The 21283-nt window shown below is 45.1% G+C and overlaps 2 protein-coding genes across 6 annotated transcripts; both read right to left on the reverse strand.

Annotated features, from left to right (window-relative positions):
- Positions 1-490: 490 nt before the first annotated feature.
- LOC117657147 (uncharacterized) lies at positions 491-17164 on the reverse strand. 5 transcript variants are annotated; one of them, XM_087884002.1, is made up of 5 exons: positions 16285-17164; positions 15532-15645; positions 12811-12937; positions 10944-11898; positions 491-1562 (listed from the first exon to the last, which is right to left on the reverse strand). In XM_087884002.1, the coding sequence occupies exons 1-5, from the start codon at positions 16789-16791 to the stop codon at positions 632-634; spliced, it is 2634 nt and encodes an 877-aa protein (XP_087740128.1). In that variant the 5' UTR covers positions 16792-17164; the 3' UTR covers positions 491-631. The 5 variants fall into 5 exon arrangements, with proteins under 5 accessions (XP_087740128.1, XP_087740127.1, XP_087740126.1 ...); XM_087884001.1 differs by lacking the exons at positions 10944-11898; positions 12811-12937; positions 15532-15645; positions 16285-17164 and adding exons at positions 2359-2485; positions 3293-3400; positions 3895-4567 and having other exon boundaries at positions 491-1977; XM_087884000.1 differs by lacking the exons at positions 10944-11898; positions 12811-12937; positions 15532-15645; positions 16285-17164 and adding exons at positions 2359-2485; positions 3293-3400; positions 3895-4567 and having other exon boundaries at positions 491-1980.
- Positions 17165-17301: 137 nt separating this feature from the next.
- On the reverse strand, positions 17302-20237 carry LOC148115740 (zinc finger and SCAN domain-containing protein 9-like). The gene has a single exon (XM_087884130.1). It carries the CDS (start codon positions 19906-19908, stop codon positions 19498-19500), a length of 411 nt encoding a protein of 136 aa, XP_087740256.1. The 5' UTR covers positions 19909-20237; the 3' UTR covers positions 17302-19497.
- Positions 20238-21283: the final 1046 nt, after the last annotated feature.

Raw genomic sequence — 21283 nt, forward strand, 5'->3', positions numbered from 1 at the left:
TATGAAAGGAGGATTGGGGCTAACCACACATTGAGCAGGGAGAGGGGGGGGTAAGATGTTCGAGAAAGCAGGACCAACAGCATAGGAGGCCCTCCTCCTGGACCCTACCAGTCAGAATAATCAGGCTGGCGGGACTCACAGCATGCCTCCTCTGCTGGCCCGAATGGGGCAGATCAATCCCAGTGGGGTGAGATGGTACCTCAAGGTAACCTGGATCCACACCATGAAGGGCTTTAAAGATGATCACCAATGCCTTAAATTATACCCTGAAGCACACTGGCAACTAATATAACTCACGGAACAACAGTGTTACAGAGGCCATTTTGGGGGTTCCCAAAACTATCCAGGCCATTGCACTCTGCACCACTTGTAGCTCCAAATGCTCCTCGACGGTACCCCATGAGTGCATTACGATAGCCCAACCGTGAGATGACTAGGGATTGAACCACTGAGGGATCACATGCCCAGCACTAAAACAATACCAAGATAACCAACTTTCAAAGAGATTCTATGTGCCCCATATCTGAGAATATGTGCAGAAAGTGTTAGATGAGTGAGACAATAGTGCATTTTCATTAACTCGCCCATTCTCTTTTACTGTCTCTATGGTGACCCTCCTGAATGGGTCATCCTATGAAAAATTAGCCCACTGATCCATCTTCAGTTCTTTCCCTCCTACATGGATCCTTTGGTGATGAGAAGCGCTTGTCATGTCATAAAAGCTCTTTCCACATTCCATGCATTTGTAAGGTCTCTCCCCTCTGTGGATCCTTTCATGAGAAATGAGATATCCTTTCCGAGTAAAGCCCTTTCCACATTCCATGCATTTATATGGTCTCTCCCCTCTGTGGATTCTTTCATGACAATTAAGTTGTCCTTTCTGGATAAAGCTCTTTCCACACTCCATGCATTGATATGGCCTCTCACCGGTGTGGATCCGTTCATGAGCAATGAGATATCCTTTCTGAGTAAAGCTCTTTCCACATTCCAGGCATTTATACAGTCTTTCCCCTGTATGGATCTTTTGGTGGCGAGTAACTTCTTTCTTCTTGGAAAAGCCCTTTCCACACTCCGTGCATTTATATGGTCTCTCCCCTGTGTGGATCCTTTCATGAGAAATGAGATATCCTTTCCGAGTAAAGCCCTTTCCACATTCCATGCATTTATATGGTCTTTCCCCTCTGTGGATTTTTTCATGACAATTAAGTTGTCCTTTCTGGATAAAGCTCTTTCCACACTCCATGCATTGATATGGCCTCTCACCGGTGTGAATCCTTTCATGAGAAATAAGTGGTCCTTTCTGAGTAAAGCTCTTTCCACATTCCAGGCATTTATACGGTTTTTCCCCTGTATGGATCCTTTGGTGGCGAGTAACTTCTTTCTTCTCGGAAAAGCCCTTTCCACACTCCGTGCATTTATATGGTTTTTCCCCTGTGTGGATCTTGTTATGAGAATTAAGATGCCCTTTCTGGGTAAAGCTTTTTCCACACTCCATGCATTTATGTGGTCTCTCCCCAGTGTGGATCCTTTGGTGGAGAATAAGTTTACTCTTGCTAATGAATCTCTTTCCACACTCCATGCATAGTTTCATCTCTCTGCTCCGACTGGAATCTCTCCCGGATTTTACAAAGGTATGTGGTTTGCTTTTGCTGTATAGTTCCTTTAGTAAAGGAAGAGAGAAAGAATGACTGACATATTTTTCATACATTTCATACATTTTCCCTTCGGCCTGGTTTGTCTCACATTCATGTAAATCCAATTGATTTTTTTCTTTTTCCCCATATTTTTCCTTTTTCTTTTCTTCCAGGTCTTGCTGGGACAGGAAGCTAGGGATTCCAACAGGAACAGAAGTGGATGACTTTTCCCCTCCATTCTCCATTCTTATGTCCTCTTCATGGGCAAGTGTCACTTCTTCAACTTCACACTTCTCTGTCTTTAACCTTCCTTGCTTGCTATTCTCATTTTCCAGCCCATCATCTCCTTGGAAAAAAGAAAAGAAATATTTCAGTTACAATTAGAATGGTGAAAGGGGGGGGGGGGTCTCCCCCATTCTAGGTTTGGTGGCAGCTATGTGTCTAGCTAGGATGTGAAGGCTGCAAACTGTTATCTAGGATATCCTGATGGTATATAAAGAATTTTTAGGCCAAGACATATATGAAGGTTTTGGTGCTGATTGGTCAATCCGTTCAGCCACTGCCATGGAGCATCTAGGACATTTTCAGAGTCTATGGTGAGTATTTCTGACAAGGCCTTAAGGAGGGACAATCACCTTAAGCATCTGAGTGTAAATAGCTAGTCATCCTCCACTGAAAAAAACCTCCCCCAATGAATGGAAGCCAGAGCAAAGCATGGCCTTACCCAGAGCAGCCATATCGTTCAAATTTTCCCACATGACTTCTCTGCACAAGGTCTTCTGACCAGAATCTAGCAGCTCCCACTCCTCCAGCGTGAAGTCCACAGTCACCTCCTCAAATGGACCAGATCCCTGAAAGAGAAAGAAAATGTTCCTTGGCAGACATTACCAGGAAAGACTTGCAAGTTTTCTCTCTTACCGCACAAAATGGGAACAGAAGTTCAAAGGAACTCAATGACATTTTCGTACCGGAAACAGATTTACGACTGCATCTCCACATAGTCTTTGGGACTGGGAATATGTAGTTCCACAAATCATGGCTTAGGTGCATCCAGGCTGAATGGCAACACAGCCACCATTGCAGAGCTTCGCACTGGGCCAGAATAACCCAGCAAGGAGGTTTCGGAGAGCAAACTCTCGTAGGCTAGCAAACTCCTAAGTAAATATGACACACCCACTAGAAATTTTTCTTAACCTGTTTTAAAATGTTGGCAATGAGCCTAGAAATCCCAAGTAATTTAGCTAACATATAAATATGACATATTAAACTCTTTCCATCAAACATCAAAATGAGGGCCCAGTTTGTGGGGGCAATAAGCGGACTTTGTATAAATATACAAAAGTATGAAGGCTATTGCTTAACGCATTGTAAGCCGCCCTGAGTCTCCGGAGAAGGGCGGCATATAAATCATTTTTTTTTAAAAAAAAAAACAAATTTTCTAATAATTTCTAATTTTCAAATTGTCTAATACAATGAAGCCTACAAATTTTCTCTTGTTTGCAACTCAAAAACAATCTTGAATGCTGTGTGTGGCTCAGCAGGACATTCTGGGGGGACAATGAGTCCAAATGGTTACAAATTCAGCATTTGATGGTAAAAACAGATCATGAACGGATGGAGTTTGTATTCCACTGCTCTCAGAAGAAACCTGCACTTACCTGGCAAAGAGGCCCCAGTTGGATACTCCTAAAAAGCAGCTCCTGAGAAGGGGTGGATGGATCTCTTCTTTCCTGGGCCTCTGTGGAGATCTCCCCCATAAACGGCTCCTGCAACTGACAGAAGAGTCTGGTTTATGATCCACTTTCAGGGAACCAGAACCGTATTAGTTTGCTTCCCTTACTTTTTCTCTCTGTACCTGTATTTCCCCAACCTAATTCGAAATAAGAGAACTTGGGGACTCTGCTCTCTATGGGGCTGGTATTTCTGGGTAAATGCTGGTCATTGTGGATAGATATTGGATGTAAGGAGCCCTGTTGCGATAACTAAAGGAACTGCTATGAAAATCACAAGTATTCAGGGAGACACTACTGTTTCATTAACTTTAGAAAACAATATTCTGTGAAATGACTGAAAAAAGCCCCTACAGGTTAGATAAAAACAAAGAGATTCCCAGAAGAAATTAGTTCCCCAAATACTGGCAGTCAGCAGGCTAATTCTGCACCTGATCCTGACCGGCTCAAGACTGACAGCCTTCAATCTGCCATTGCTACCATCGGTTCATTGGAGGCGTTGAAAGATTCCCCGATTCTCCCCTCCTCACCTGCTGCCCCTTTGGCGGCCCTTCCCTCTGGGCTTGGCTGAGCAGGAAGCCTTCGGCCAGGGCCACCGCCTGGGAACAGCTCTCGGCCCCGCACTCCCTCACCCAGCTCGCCATCTCCGCGGGCAGCAGGGCCAGCAGCTGCTCCAGCACCACCAGGTCCAGCATCTCCCCTTTGCTGCTCCTTTCCGGCCGCAGCCACTGACGGCACAGCCGGTGCAGGCGGCTGCAAAGCTCCCGGGGCCCCTCGGCCTCCTGGCGGCGGCCATCGAGAGCGCGGAAGCGGCGGCGGCGGATCTCTGGGCTGAGGGCGCCCTCCATCCCTGGGGACCCCGTGCCTGAACGCCTCTCCTGCTCGAGGGGAGCCGAGACAAGCCCCAGGCGGTCCGAGGTGGCCCAGCAGCCCCTCCGCCCGCTTTGCAGGAGGGGAGAAACGGGGCTGGGCTGCTTCGGACCTTCCGCGCCTGGGAAGGGCAGCTGCAAATCGCTCCTGCCTTGGAGAGTCTCCATCAACGAGTGCCCCTTCCTAGAGAGGCAGAGCCGCTACAGGCGCACCTCCGTTCCTCCCGCTGGCTAGAGAGCTTTTCCCTGGGGAACTCCACCCCCCCAACCCCCCCTCAATCTTCTCGGCTCGGAGTGATGACAACGGTCTTCTGCGCATGCTCGTTCCCTGCCCAAATGACGTTGGAAAGCTGCTCAGAGCCCAGGCCTGGCCTAGCCTTTTGATGCGGGGGAGGGGGGAGGGGGGGAAGGCGAGAGAAGGTGTGGTGGGTAGGGAGGGAGGGTTGATGTTTGCTTCTGGGCACCTGGGATTTATTTTATTTTATTTTATTTTATTTAGTCAAGCATGTATTGGATAACAGATATAAGTATGAACATGATTATGAATACATTTCTCTTGCTCTGTGCCCGAATCTTCTTGGAAATGCAAATGCGTTCCTGGGACAGATGGAAGAAGTTGGGGGGGGGGATGGGGAGAGACTTGATGGAGGGTTCTGGAAATGACAACAATGGCAAGAGGAGTCCTAAACTAAATCATCATCATCTTTTAAGGACCCCATAATCTCTTCCAGGGTGGAGTCTGGACATAATGGAGCTACAGTTTTAACTGACTGGATGCCCTTCCTGGCACCAATGCAGAGTTTTGTTCAGCAGACATATTCTTACTGAGCCCAGAGAGAGAAAGATCTGCCTCTACCTAGGATCAAACTCAGTCTCCTGATTGTGAGGCAAGAGCTCTACCTCTAGGCTACCCTACTAAGTAAGGGAATAAAAAGTCTCTGGAGTTGTTTAGGCCCGTTTGGTAGCCTCTCTGTTGCCTTAATAGCTGGGTGGCCACTTTTCTGTGGGGGCATCTTCTTTAGAGTGTTGAGTCTGCCCTTTTTTTTTACTTCATGCATATAAGACCTAGACCAGGGGTGGGCAATTGTGGCTCTTTTACAACCTGTGGACTTCAACTCCCAGAATTCCTGAGACAGCCAAGCTTGGTTATAAAAGAGCCACAATTGCCAACCCCTGACCTAGACCAACAGTCCCCAACCTTTGCGGCTTGGCGTGTATTTGTGTGTCTATGCGTGCAGCTCCACTCACTGCAAAAGAGAAGAGAAGGCCTAAACGTGATCGCTCCCTTGAAGCAATTTCATCCATTTGCAAAAGCTGCTGGTGCGGAGAAGGAAAGCCTTTCGGGGCAAAGTCTCGGGCTCCTTCAGACTCACCGAGGCTGCCCAATGCTCCAAAAGCAGATCGGGTGTCCTGCGGAGATACCTTCAGTGAGTCAGCGAAGTTGAGCAGGGTGAGCTTGTCACCACAAGCCTGTTTCTCTCTAGGTTCTCCATTTTGGAAGCATCGGAGAACAGGGGACCTGAGGCCCGGTCTGGGAACAGCTTTTGGCTCCGCATTCCCTCACCCATCTCCGGGGGCAGCAGGGCCAGCAGCAGGCTAGCAGCTCCTGCACCACTAGATCCAGCATTTCGCCTTTTCCAGCGGCAGCCACTGATCAAATAACCAGTGCAGGTGCCTGCAAACCTCATGGGGGAGGGGGGGAGGGTTGGCAGCAATAGCACCCATAGAAACGCCGGCGTTGAATCTCTGGGCTGAGGACGCCCACCATCCCTGGAGATCTCTAGGCCTCCATTGGGTCTCCTGTTCGAGGATGGCCAAAAGAAGCCCAAGGCAATCCGAACTGCTTCCCCAGCTCCTCCACACCCCTTTCTCCAGTTTGGAGGAGGAGAGAAATGGCTGTCTGCTTCCTCGGGCCTTCTGCACCTCAGGAAAAGCAATGGCAATTTTTCCCAGCCAATTTCCTGTGCGCTCCTGGGCTCACATGCCTCGTTGAGGAGTTCAAACTATAGATATGTGCTTCTTAGAAGGACCTTGCTTTTCTCACCGACCGCATCTTCCAACTGAGAAGCCACGATAATAGTTTTTTTTTTTCTGGCTGGCCAGCACTGCCACAATCATATAAAATATTCTACCTAGAGCTCTTCTCATTTGGTGAATGGAAACGAATCATTGGAAGCACACCCCGCTCCAGCGTGAGTGGCGTGCACATCCCCACTGGTGCTAATGTTGCCCCAAGTGTGGGGGTGCTGGGGTAACTGTGTCTTGGGGCACTGGGGACACAGCAAGTGTCGCCCAGATGCTACCATCACCATGAGTATCATGCGGGCACTAGCATCACTACAAGCGTTGCGTGGGCACTGGCCTTGTTTGCTCACGTACCTGTTTGCGGACACGCATGTGTACATGATGACTGCCCCTTTTGGCAACTCTGGATTAGAGAACAAATGAAAGTATACAATATCATCAAGAAAGGAAAAGAACTGAAATGGAAATGGGCTGGTCGCGTAGCAAGAAGAACCAATGGCAGGTGGACCAAGGCAGTTATTGAATGGATCCCACTTGATAAAAAACATCCATGAAAGAGATTTAAAACAAGGTGGAGTGATAACATCAGCAAGTATTGTGGGCCCAATTTGCAATTGGATAAATGGCAGAAATTGTGGGATAGGAATTATAAATTAATCATGTCAACCACATATAAAGAGAATTTGTATGAGATGTTTTACAGATGGCATTTACCACCAGCGAGGTTGGCAAAGATGTTTAAATATAAATCAGCTAAATGTTGGAAGTGTCATCAACTACCTGGATCTTACTATCATATGTGGTGGACATGTGAAGAAGCAAAGAAGTACTGGGGAAAAATTAAGACTTGGTTGGAAGAGATGATACAACGTATTGAGTTGAAACCAGAAATATTTCTGTTAGGACTTTTATTGGAAAGCTATAATAAAGAGAGTGTATATTTAATTATGCATGTATTAACTGGAGCTAGAAAAGTGGAGATTCCTATTGAAGAGAAGATGATAAGGAAAATATTAGAATGTGCAGAAATTAATAAATTAACATTAGCAATTAAATAGAGCAAACTGAATATTATATAATAGAGGAAGTATTTTATCAATGGTTAGAGAATAAAAATAGTTTGGAAATGAAAGAGACAAAAAATAAGTAGAAAATATATTAAGAGAGAGTTATAAATAAGATGAACATTGTTAGTATATATATGAAGAGAATAATGATATTTGATGTTAATATGGTATTAAAGCAGCGTGTCGCCTGTCACGGACTGGATGTGTGACCTGACCTCAGATGACAATCGGGTATGGGGGACCATCAGGAAGGTTGCATAGAAGGCAGGCAAGCACGGCAGGACTGTGGGGAACTGAGTAGACTGCTAGCTCCCTTCCCTATGGCCAGGCAGCCCTAACATGCTTGCCTGCCTCCCACGCAGCCATCCCGGTGGTTCCCATGGCCAGGCCCACTTGCCTGCCTTTGTAAATTGGCCACGGGGACACCAGGAAGGCCATGTGGAAGGCAGGCAAGCATGTCGGGGCCACCCAGCTGCGGGCTGTGGGGAAGGGAGGATGGGAGGCTTTTGCAAGTATGTCTGGCCATGGGGACTGTCGGGAAGGTCGCGTGGAAGACAGGGAAGCATGGCAGTGCTGTGGGCAAGGGAGTAGGGGAGGCAGGCTGGAATGGTGTGGGGGGGGGGACAGTGGCAGCTAGCTAGGCTGCGACTCGCAGGCTTACCTGGCAGGCAGATCAGGACCGCTCAGTTGGGGCACAGCGCTTCAGGCAGGCAAGCTACAAGCGAGGACCCACACAGTAGAAGTGAGGAGTGATTGGGCGGGGTGGGACGGAGCAAGCAGGGAGGGCATGGCCAGCCAACAGCCAGCAACAGGTTGGAGACCCAGGCAAATTTACTGATACCGGTTCATCCGAACCAGTGTGAACCAGTATAAACCCACCACTGGTCTGTAGTCATTTAGGCAGTTAATTACTGTTTTCTTCAGGATTGGGACAATAGTGGCTGTTTCCAAGCATGATAGAACATTGGCCATTTGCAGGGAGATGTTAAATATCCTTGTCAGGATCCCTACTAATTGGTCGGCACAGGTCTTTACCACTATCCCCAGCACTCCATCTGGACCTGCAGCTTTGCTGGGATTCACAGCCTTCAATACAGCCCCCACTTGGGGTTTGTATAAGGTGCGGGGCTGGGAATCAGAAGGCTGGTGGGCAGAGGCTCCGGGGTCTGGTCTTTTCACCTCGTAGTGGACGAGGTCCAAGCTCAATGGAGGAAATACATCAAGGTAATTAACACCTGGGCAATTAGTCATTAGATACACAGCTGAAATAGTGATCTGGACTCAAGCAGAAGAAGACCGACTGAAAGAGCCACTCTTCAGCCTCCTGCAAATATGAAAGCCACCTTCACACATTCAGCAATACCACAGGGGGAGTTTCTTCTGCCATTCTTCCAGTGCCCCACTCTATCCGTCTCCTTCTGGGGATGAGGATATCTTTTGAATGGTGGTTGTCCAGACTGTGACTCTTCCCCGTCTCCCAAAGTCATTTCCACACCCCTATCTGTGTTCCATAGAAGTCTTTTCTCACTGATGGTAAAGAAGAGAAACAGCCTGTTCTGTCCTTGTTCTGACCCAGACTTAGAAGAACCAGGAAACAGACTCCTTGTATGGAAAAACCCCTTTATTTAGTTACTGGGAATTCATGGCATTCACACACAGAAAAGTCCAGGAAATAATCCTTCCAAGGGTTAACTGAAATACAGATCTTATTCGCTCCTTGGATAAATGCCAGGCCGGGAACTGCTAGCCACAAAGCTTAAATTAAACTCTCTTAAACAGACATGAATCCCAATAAACAAATCTTCTGAAGGAAATACAAACAGTTATCTCCTACGATACCCTTCCCCTTTTGCTTCTATTTATTCCCGAGCCAGGGAGGGGCCATCCAGCGTCCCAATGTGCCTTTCTTTCTGAGTCGGCCCATGGTCAATTGTTCTCCTCTCCTGACAGCTCTGCACATATGCACATCTGGAACAGGTCCCAGCTATTCCTCTTCCCTGCTTATCTCTGACTCTGAAGGTAGCTGGGGAATGTTTATTTCTTATTTTGATTTCTTATTTTGATTGTCGTTATTTTAACTGGGTTTTAATCATTTTGATCTTTTATTATTGTATGTTTTTAACTTGTGTTCACCGCCCCGAGTCCTTAGGGAGAAGGGCGGCATATAAATTTTTGGTTGGTAAGTAAGTAAGTAAGTAAGTAAGTAGGTAAGTAAGTAAGTAAGTAAGTAAGTAAGTAAGTAAGTAAGTAAATAAATAAATAAATAAATAAATAAATAAATAAATAAATGTTGGATGCCCCTGGCTCTATCTCTGCTTCCTATGCAGAGCCTCCATCAGAGCCTTCCCCAGACTCCAGGACTAAGTTCCTCCTCAACCACCTCATTGTCCGAGTCTGCCGCCAGCTCTGCTGGCAGCTGGCGCACAACAGTCCCCACTGCACGTTAGTCTGTGTGCAACTTAACAGACAGCTCAACCCACCTATCCTCCAATAAAATAGATGGTGGGTGTAGATCTGAATGCTTTATTGGAGAATAGGGTATGGCGAAGCTCAGGGAAATAAGAATACATATAGTGGAAATCAAATATAAAATAGACAATATTAAGCTACTGCTGAACATAACAATAAATATAAGCAGTTTGAATCTCACCAGCCATGCCGTGTGTGTGGGATGTGAGTTTGTTCTTCGATGACGACGTGCCAAAGATTAAAATGGCTCCTTCTGCCATCTCCAAATGCCAAAGGAAATGGAGTTTGGCTTCCCAGCATGCATTGCTATATTATCAATGAGCATGAATACTTTGAAGAATATCAGCTAAAAAGGAAAAAGGGTCTCAAATTTCTGCACTAGAGAAAAGAAAGGGTGGGTAGAGAAACCCTTAATCTTGGGAATTTCTTACATCCTCAGAGATGTGGGAGATGAACATAGGTTTGAATTTAATGAATTATCTCAGCAAGGAAACAAGCATTTTCCTCAAGTACAGCATCATCTTATGATAAGTGAGGTCACTGATCCCCCATCAGCAATTTTCAAATTCCAGTGCTTCTACTTTTTCTCCTGTGTAGCTACATCAAAGATAAATAAGATTCCAATACAAACCAAAGATCTTTGCACATTCCATGAATTAATAAGCTTCCTACCACGTCTGGATCCTTGGATGATGATTAAGTTGACTCTTGAGAATAAACTTCAATCCATGGATTTCATTTATTTTTCCTGTGTGGATCCTTTGATGAGAAGTAAGCGCACTCAGTGATGGTGGTTCCACTTCTCATTCATTTCCAATTTTCTCTTGTGCAGATGCCACTGTAACAATCAAAGGTGCTGTAGTCATTAAAGCTCTTTTCACACTTCGTGTTTGGCACTTTAGAAGAAAAAAACTGGCAGAGCCCAGTGGCTCCCCAGTGTGTATCCTTTCATGACGATTATGTTTTTCTTTCTGAGTAAAGATCTTTCAACACTCCTTGCATTTATGTGGTTTGTTTCCAGTGTGTATCCTTTCATGAAGATTAAGATTTCCTTTTCGTGTATATGTCTTTCCGCATTCCACACATTTATATGGTCCCTCCCCTGTGTGGATTCTTTCATGACGATTAAGTTGTCCTTTCCAGGTAAACGTCTTTCCGCATTTCATGCATTTATATGGTCCCTCCCCTGTGTGTATAGTTTCATGACGATTAAGATGTCCCTTCTGTGTAAAGGATGTTCCACATTCCATGCATTTATATGGTCTCTCCCCTGTGTGGATTCTGTTATGACGATTAAGTTGTCCTTTCCAGGTAAACGTCTTTCCACATTTCATGCATTTATATGGTCTCTTCCCTGTGTGGATTATTTGGTGGCAAATAAGACGAACATTGGTAATAAAACTCTTTCCACATTCTGTGCATTTATGTGGTCTCTCCCCAGTGTGGATCCTTTTGTGATGATTAAGATGTCCCTTACGGGTAAATGTCTTTCCACATTTGAGGCATTTATGTGGTTTCTCTCCAGTGTGTATCCTTTCATGAAGATTAAGATGTTCTTTTCTTGTACAGGTCTTTCCACATGTCATACATTTATATGGTTTCTCCCCTGTGTGGACCTTGTTATGAGAATTAAGATGCCCTTTCTGGATAAAGCTTTTTCCACACTCCATACATTTATGTGGTCTCTCCCCAGTGTGGATCCTTTGATGTAGAATAAGTGTATTCTTGCTAATGAATATCTTTCCACACTCCATGCATAGTTTCATCTCTCCGCTCAAACTGGAATCCTGCCCAGATTTTACAAAAGTATGTGATTTGCTTTTGCTGTATTCTTCATACATTTCCCCTTCAGTCTGGTTTATGCCACATTCATGTAAATCCAATTGATTTTTCTCTTTTTTCCCATATTTTTCCTTTTTCTTTTCTTCCAGGTCTTGCTGGGACAGGAAGCTAGGGATTCCAACAGGAACAGAAGTGGATGACTTCTCCCCGCCATTCTCCATTCTTATGTCTTGTTCATGGCCAAGTATCACTTCTTCAACTTCACACTTCTCTGTCTTTAATCTTGCTTGCCTGCTATTCTCATTTTCCAGCCCATCATCTCCTTGGAAAAAAAAAAAGAAATATTTATGTTACAATTAGAAATTAACCATTCTAATCAAAATCAAAATCACATGTTCTAAGTTTGGCACCAACTATGTGTGTAGCTAGAATGTGAAGGCTGCAAATTGTTATATAGGAAATCCTGATGATATACAAGGAATTTTTCGGCCAAGAAATATATGAAGGCTTTGGGGCTGATTGGTTAATCTATTCAGCCATGGTGCATGTGGGACATTTTCCGAGTCTAAGGTGATTATTTCTGCCAAGGCCTTTTTTTTTTAATTGAAAAGTTTTATAGGAAATACAAACATTTTCTCCCGCCCCACCCTTCCCCCCTCAACCCCTCCCACCCCCCTGCCTCCCATCTCTCCTTCCCCCCACCCCCTCCCTAGACTTCCCAGAACAAGCACAGGGTATAACATTCACAAACATAAAGCTAAATGTTAAAAAGCTAAAATATGCTAATAAATTATTGCATTCATATTCTCCCTAAGTCTTTAACTCCTTATAACTCAAAAAACTATAAACATTAACTACTTAAAAATATTTCATTCATAAGCTATATGAATCTTCTTGTTCGGATACTTTTTTTGTATATAGTCAATCCATCTTCTCCATTCCGATATGTATCTTTCATTTGAATGGTCTTTAAGGTATGATGAAATTTTCGCCATCTCTGCCAAATGCACAACTTTTAGTGTCCATTTCTCAATGGTGGGTGGATCTTCCTTCTTCCAGTACTGTGCCACCAGTAACCTGGCAGCTGTTATTAAATTCAAAACCAATTTTGAATTTCTACCAAGGCCTTAAGGAGGGACAATCACCTTAAGCATCTGAGTGTAAATAGCTAATCATCCCCAACTGAAAAAAACCTCCCCCAATGAATGGAAGCCAGAGCAAAGCATGGCCTTACCCAGAGCAGTGATATTCTTCAAATTTTCCCACATGACTTCTCTGCATAAGGTTTTCTGACCAGAATCTAGCAGCTCCCACTCCTCCAGCGTGAAGTCCACAGTCACCTCCTCAAACGGATCAGATCCCTGAAAGAGAAAGAAAATGTTCCTTGGCAGACATTACCAGGAAAGACTTGCAAGTTTTCTCTCTTACCGCACAAAATGGGAACAGAAGTTTGCAAGGAACTAAATGGACGTTTTCTTACCGGAAACAGACTTAGGACTGCATCTCCACATAGTCTTTGGGGCTGGGAATTTGTAGTTCCACAAATCATGGCTTAGGTGCATCCAGGCTGAATGGCAACACAGCCACCATTGCAGAGCTTCCCACTGGGCCAGAATAATCCAGCAAGGAGGTTTCGGGGAGCAGAGTCCCCTAGGCTAGCAAACTCCTAAGTAAATATGACACACCCACTAAAATTGTTTCTTAACCTATTTTAAAATGTTGGCAATGAGCCTAGAAATTCCCAAGTCGCTTAGCTAACAGTCTTAGAGTTGCAGCTATTTAACGTACACTTAGGGTTTTATCTTCATGGGATTCATGCAGTTTTTAATCTTATTCCTATCCTTTAAATTCTTGGTCTTAATTTCTAACTAGTTTTCAGCACTCTTCTGAAAAATATGACGTATTAAACCCTTTCCACCGAACAAATTTTCTAATAATTTCTAATGTTCAAATTGTCTAATACAATGAAGTCTACAAATTTTCTTATGTTTGCAACTCAAGAACAATCTTGAACGCTGAGTGTGGTTCAGCAGGACATTCTGGGGGGACATTGAGTTCAAATGGACACAGATTCAGCATTTTTTTTTTATTTGATTTTTATTATAAAAAATAGTGATATACTCAGTACATTTTCGGTTCAGTGGTGCAAATACATACATACATATATATATATGTTTATGTAAGTTTTCACAGGTATGTATGTGTGTATAGTTAATATTTCGGGTTTCTTCCCGTGTAATTGTGGATATATCCCTAAAAGGGAAGAAGCGACGTTTCGGCAGAATCCCATCTGCCATCATCAGGCTTATGTCAGCAGTCATTTTGCACTAACTGACGTTGGTATTTCAAAGCTGGTGCTGGTATTCTGGGATGGCTCCACCTTTTCATTCTGATTGGTTGGGAGTCCCAGTATGTGTTTATTGGCTTGGCTTCGGGTGTATGGCCAATAAACACATACTGGGACTCCCAACCAATCAGAATGAAAAGAGATATCCTCCCTGTAAAGGTGCAATGGATATCTGAGGATATCTGAGAAGTGGGTGTGGCTCACCGATGACGCCTTAAAAGGCAGAAATAGCTATCTGAGTCTCCCAGAGAGCAACACAGAGTTGCAGTTTGTCAGCAGAAAAAAGGCCCAGAAACTTGTGAATGAGATTTCACAGAACCAGGGCTGTAGAACAACTTAGTTTACGTAGGTAAAACCTGGCTAGAAAGAATATGCATATATATATATATATATATATATATATATATATATATATATATATATATATATATATATATATATATATATATATACACACACGTTTTTTTTACTTGTCTTTTGTTTGATATTGTTTCTTAAAGTTAAGTTTAATTTTAAAACAATTAAGGATAATAGTGCTCCAATCTCTAAACATACATGTAATATTGTTCATTTCTCTATGATCTTTGCTGATTAATTAATACTTAGTCCCTATACTCTATTTCCTTCTTTATTTCTTTTCTTCATCCATTCATACCACATGACCCACGCGCTATAAAATTCTGAATCTTCTCTGTCATTAATTTCTAAAGTCAATTTGTTCATTTCGGCGCACTCCAGTATTTTCCCAATAACATGTTCTTGAGGTGGTATTTGTTTTTCTTTCCAATACTGGGCAAAGGAAATTCTAGCGGCTGTCAGTATATGTATAATTAAGTACTTTTTCTTTTTTGCATATTCAATTTTCAGGATTCCCAGGAGAAAAGCTTTTGGTTCGAAATCAAAATTTTCTTTTATTATTTCCCTAATCCACATCCATATCATCCTCCAGAATTTTTGTGCCTGATTACAAGTCCACCAGCAGTGATAGAAAGTACCCTGCTGATGATCACATTTCCAACATTTAGGGCTCGAATTGGGGTAGATCTTCGCTATCCTGGCTGGGGCCATGTGCCATCTATAAAACAGCTTGTATTGATTTTCCTTGTAAACTGTCGCCTTTGTCATTTTAAGATTATTAGTCCATATTGAATCCCATTCGTTCAGATTTATATTCTGTCCGATATTTTTGGCCCATGCTAACATCGGTTCTTTAACTACTTCCTCTGCCATATTGTACTCCAATAAATAATTATATAATTTGGCTAGTATTTTGTCATCTGTACCCATCCATATCTTGTCAAATCCATTTATGCTCATATCTATATGCCAAATTCCTCATCTTTTTTATATCGGGATTTAATTTGATTATATGGCCACCAGTCTATAGAAGTACCTTGTTCCATCAATTCTTCCCTTGTTTTGAGATTCCCTCCCCCATCTAATAACTCATTGTATCTAACCGTTTTACCCATTTCTAGACATTTGGATATATTATAGCCTCCATGGTGGAGATGGTCCAAATGGACAGATTCAGCATTTCATGATAAAAGCAGATCGTGAACAGATGAAGTTTGTACTTCACTGTTCTCAGAAGAAACCTGCTCTTACCTGGCGAGGAGGCCCCAGTTGGATCCTCCTGAAAAGCAGCTCCTGAGAAGGGCTGGATGGATATCCACTTTCCTGGACCTCTGTGGAGATCTCACCCATAAACGGCTCCTGCAACTGACAGAAGAGTCTGGTTTATGATCCACTTTCAGAGAACCATAACCGTATTAGTTTGCTTCCCTTACTTTTTCTCTCTGTACCTGTATTTCCCCAACCTAATTCGAAATAAGAGAACTTGGGGACTCTGGTCTCTATGTAGCTGCTATTTCTGGGTAAATGCTGGTCATTGTAGATAGATATTGGATGTAAGGAGCCCTGTTGCAATAACTAACAGAACTGCTATGAAAATCACAACTACTCCTGAAATGTTAAGGAAGACACTACTGTTTCATTAACTTTAGAAAACAATATTCTGTGAAATGACTGAACATTTTAGGTAATAAAGTCAGAACTATGGGAGTGATTGAGAATTAATCATTTGAATATCATCAGCTGAACTGGAAAAAGTGTCCCAATTAATTCCTGCACTAGAGGAAAGAAAAAGAGATGTTGGAGAAGAAATTGTCTCTCAGAATTATCTCCCAAGAGGAAACAAGCATTTCAAGGAACAAAAAGATTCCCAGAAGAAATTAGTTCCCCAAATACTGGCAGTCAGCAGGCTAATTCTGCACCTGATCCTGACCGGCTCAAGACTGACAGCCTTCAATCTGCCATTGCTACCATCAGTTCATTGGAGGCGTTGAAAGATCTCCTCACCTGCTGCCCCTTTGGCGGCCCTTCCCTCTGGGCTTGGCTGAGCAGGAAGCCTTCGGCCAGGGCCACCGCCTGGGAGCAGCTCTCGGCCCCGCACTCCCTCACCCAGCTCGCCATCTCCGCGGGCAGCAGGGCCAGCAGCTGCTCCAGCACCACCAGGTCCAGCATCTCCCCTTTGCTGCTCCTTTCCGGCCGCAGCCACTGACGGCACAGCCGGTGCAGGCGGCTGCAAAGCTCCCGGGGCCCCTCGGCCTCCTGGCGGCAGCCATCGAGAGCGCGGAAGCGGCGGCGGCGGATCTCTGGGCTGAGGGCGCCCTCCATCCCTGGGGACCCCGGGCCTGAACGCCTCTCCTGCTCGAGGGGAGCCGAGACAAGCCCCAGGCGGTCCGAGGTGGCCCAGCAGCCCCTCCGCCCGCTTTGCAGGAGGGGAGAAATGGGGCTGGGCTGCTTCGGACCTTCCGCGCCTGGGAAGGGCAGCTGCAAATCGCTCCTGCCTTGGAGAGTCTCCATCAACGAGTGCCCTTTCCTAGAGTGGCACAACGCTACAGGCGCTCTTCCTTTCCTCCCGCTGACTAGAGCTTTTCCCTGGAAACTCCACCCCCCCCATAATCTTCTCCGCTCAGAGTGATAACGGACTTCTGCGCGTGCTCGTTCCCTGGCCAATGACGTTGGAAAGCTGCTCAGAGCCCACGGCTGGGCTAGCCTTTGGATGGGAGGTGGGAGGGGGGTGAGAAGGTGAAGGGGAGAGAAGGTGTGGTGGGTAGGAAGGGTTGATGTTTGCTTCTGGGCACCTGAGATTTATTTATTTTATTTTATTTTATTCGACAAGCATGTATTGGATAACAGATATAAGTATAAACATGATTATGAATACATTTCTCTTGCTCTGTGCCCGAATCTTCTTGGAAATGCAAATGCGTTCCTGGGACAGATGGACGAAGTTGGGGGGGGGAAGTGAAGAGGCTTGAATGGAGGTTTCTGGAAATGAAAAAAATGGCAAGAGAAGTCTTAAGACAGATGTCAAGTCAATGTATCCATTTATTACTAAGTCATCTTCTTTTAAGGACCCCATAATCCCTTCCAGGGTGGAGTCTGGGTACCTGAATGGAGCTAGAGTTTTTACTGACCGGATGCCCTTCCTGACGCCAATGTAGAGTTTTGTTCAGCAGATATATTCTTATTGTGCCCAGAAAGTTCTGCCTCTACCTAGGATCGAACTCGGTCTTCTGATTGTGAAACAAGAGCTCTACCTCTAGGCTACCCTACTAAGTAAGAAAATAAAAAGTCTCCAGGGTTCTTCAGGCCAGTTTTGTGGCCTCTGTTGTCTTAATCGCTGGGTGGCCACTTCTTTATGTGGGTATCTTCTTTAGAGTGTTGAGTCTACTTCATCCATAGAAGACTTAGACCAAACAGAAAAATAAAACAGACTCGGATATAATAGAACTAGATGAAGTAAAATGTATGAAGTATACGAATTTCACAGTAACGTGTTATGTAAATGGTCAGTCTTGCAAAAAAAAATTTATTTGTATTTTTATATTTATGTTTTTGTTTTGTGTTTTTTGTTCTTGTTTTTCTTTTTTTAATGTTTGAAAATTAATAAAATACTTTTTAAAAAAAAAAAGACGACTTAGACCAGCAGTCGCCAACTGTAGCGGCTTGGCGTGTATGTGTGTCCATGCACACAGCTCCACTCATGGCAAAGGAGAAGAGAAGCCTTTGGAAGTCTCAGCCCCCTTCAGGCTTCTCCGCTCCCAAAATATTTGGCAAAGTGACAGAAGACCGAAGTGATGCGTAATCGCTCCCTTGAAGCGATTTCGTCCATTTGCAAAAGCTTCGGGTGCAGAGAAGCCTTTGGGGGCGCCGTCTTGGACTCCTTCAGAATCACTGAGGCTGCCCAATGCTCCAAAAGCGGATCGGGTGTCCTGTTCAGGCAGCTTCAGTGAGTCAGTGAAGCTGAGCAGGGCGTGTTTGTCACCACAACCTGTTTCTCTCTAACAGCTCCATTTTTGGGGCATTGGGGAACAGGGGACTTGAATCCCGGTCTGGGAACAGCTCTTGGCTACAAATTCCCTCACCCATCTCTGGGGGCAGCAGCACCAACAGCAGCTCCTGCACCACTAGATCCAGCATCTCGCCTTTGCTGCTCTTTTCTGGTAGCAGCCACTGATTAAATAACTAGTGCAGGTGGCTGCAAATCTCATGGGTGTGGGGGGGGGAGGGCTGGCAGCAATAGCATCTGTAGAAACGCCGGCATTGAATTTCTGGGCTGAGGCCGGCCACCATCCCTGGAGATCTCTAGGCCTTCATTGGGTCTCCTGCTCGAGGATGGCCATAAGAAGCCCAAGGCAATCCAAACTGCTTCCCCAGCTCCTCCACACCCCCTTCTCCAGTTTGGAGGAGTGGAGAAATGGCTGTCTGCTTCCTTGGGCCTTCTGCACCTCAGGAAAAGGAGCAGCAACTTTTCTCTGCCAATTTCCTGTGTCTCCTGGGCTCGCATGCCTCATTGAGGAGTTCAAATTATAGATATGTGCTTCCTAGAAGGAGTTTGCTTTTCCCACCGTGTCTTCCAACTGAGAAGCCACGATAATAGTTTTTTTTTTCTGGCTGGCCAGCACTGCCACAATAATATAAAATATTCTACCTAGAGTTCTTCTCATTTGGTGAATGGAAACGAATCATTGGAAGCACACCTTCAAGATAGAAAGACCTACCAAGCGGTTCCCTGTTGGCCAGCAGGCCATGCGAATGGCTGATCAGTGCACGCATGTGAGTCCGGATTTAATTTATTTTTCCTGTGTGGATCCTTTGATGAGAAGTAAGTACACTCAGTGATGGTGGTTCCATTTCTCATGCATTTCCAATTTTCTTTTGTGCGGTTGCCACTGTAACAATCAAAGGTGCCACACTTGGTGCTCGGCACTTTAGAAGAAAAAAACTGGCAGAGCCCAGTGGCTCCCCAGTGTGTATCCTTTCATGACGATTAAGATGTCCCTTCCATGTAAAGGACGTTCCACATTCCATGCATTTATAGGGTTGTTCCCCTGTGTAGATTCTTTCATGACGATTAAGTTGTCCTTTCCAGGTAAACGTCTTTCCACATTTCATGCATTTATATGGTCTCTCCCCTTTACTGGCAGTCAGCAGGCTAATTCTGCACCTGATCCTGACCGGCTCAAGATTGACAGCCTTCAATCTGCCATTGCTATCATCAGTTCATTGGAGGCATTGAAAGATCCCCGATTCTCCCCTCCTCACCTGCTGCCCCTTTGGCAGCTCTTCCCTCTGGGCTTGGCTGAGCAGGAAGCCTTCGGCCAGGGCCACCGCCTGGGAACAGCTCTCGGCCCCGCACTCCCTCACCCAGCTCCCCAGCTCCGCGGGCAGCAGGGCCAGCAGCTGCTCCAGCACCACCAGATCCAGCATCTCCCCTTTGCTGCTCCTTTCCGGCCGCAGCCACTGACGGCACAGCCGGTGCAGGCGGCTGCAAAGCTCCCGGGGCCCCTCGGCCTCCTGGCGGCAGCCATCGAGAGCACGGAAGCGGCGGCGGTGGATCTCTGGGCTGAGGGCGCCCTCGGGGCTGGCCTTTCGGGCGGCTCCTTTCCCCGGAGCCCCCTCCGTTCCCCTCATGAAGGGCGGCAGGGACTTTGGCTGCCTCCGTACCCGGAGACTTCTGGGTCTCCATCGGCTTTCCTGCTCGAGGATAGACAAAAGAAGCCCAAGAAGAGTTGCCCTCCCACCACCACCATGTCCCCTAATATCCCGGTTTCCAGGAGGGGCAGAAACGGGGCTCCGTTGACTCGCGGCTTCGGCGCCTGAGGAGAGCAACCGTCAATCGTTCCCGCCACAATTTCCCGCGCAGCGAAAACGATAGATACGGGCTTGCTAGAGTGGATCTTTCATTCCCGGCCAGCCGGCTATTCAGCGCTGATGCTCTTCTTGGCGGGGGAGTTGTGGGGTGGGGGGGGGCCCTGATTATCTCGGCGTCGCTCCTCCAAACCAAGCGGTTGCGGTTTCCTTGCAGGGAACTTGGGAAGGCTGTTGGGAAAATAGGGACTGTGTCCGGCTGCTGAGGATGGGGGCTAAGCATCGGAAGGCGTCTTTTGCAATTAACACATTTCCTGAAAAAGCAAAGAGTTTGGTGACTGCGGCTCCTTTCCTCAGAAGAATAGAATAGAATAGAATAGAATAGAATAGAATAGAATAGAATAGAATAGAATAGAATAGAATAGAATTCTTTATTGGCCAAGTGTGATTGGACACACAAGGAATTTTCTTTGGTGTTATATGTTCTCAATGTACATAAGGAGAACAAAATACATTCATCAAGAATAAAAAATACAACACTTAGTGATAGTCAAGGTTAATAATAAGCTATCAAATTGTACTAGGAAACAAAAACAATATAAATTGAAAGATGCAAGCAACATGGTTATAGTAATAAGTGGGAAGAGATAGATACTAGTAAGGAAGAGAAGAATAATAGTAATAGTCTTAGTAAATTATTTGACAGTGTGGGAATTGTTAAGCAGTGATGGCATTGAGGGGGGGGAAACTCTCCTTGTGTCTAGTTGTTTTTGTGTGCAGTACCCTATAGTGTCTGTAAGGTCCCAAAATATACTTGAGTGACCAGAATGCCAAAGAGAGAGACAAAAAAAAAAAAATCTGCAAAAAAAAAGTAGATTTTATTTATGGCCAAAATCAAAATACTGGGTGGGACTATATCCAGAACATACAGATGCAATGCATGCAAGGAGATAGCCACACCTTGGAGAAGGTATGGTGTCCTTTTATACCCTCAGAGACATCAGGTTAGTACCCAATTCTGGCCTCCTAGTTTAGGTTTGTGTATTACTTGTTGCCCTGCAAAGGAATAGAATCCTCCCAATTAGTGTTATCTTTTCCTTGAGCATTCCTTTGTTCTCCCAATTGCTCATTTGGCCCCCTGGTTCTGCAAGGAAGGAGCTTATACAGATCAAAGGTGTAAGTTAGAGTTGAAGTGTAA

The sequence above is a fragment of the Pantherophis guttatus genome, chromosome 2 (assembly GCF_059756535.1).
Source record: "Pantherophis guttatus breed Tessera chromosome 2, ASM5975653v1, whole genome shotgun sequence".
Lineage (NCBI taxonomy): Eukaryota > Metazoa > Chordata > Lepidosauria > Squamata > Colubridae > Pantherophis > Pantherophis guttatus.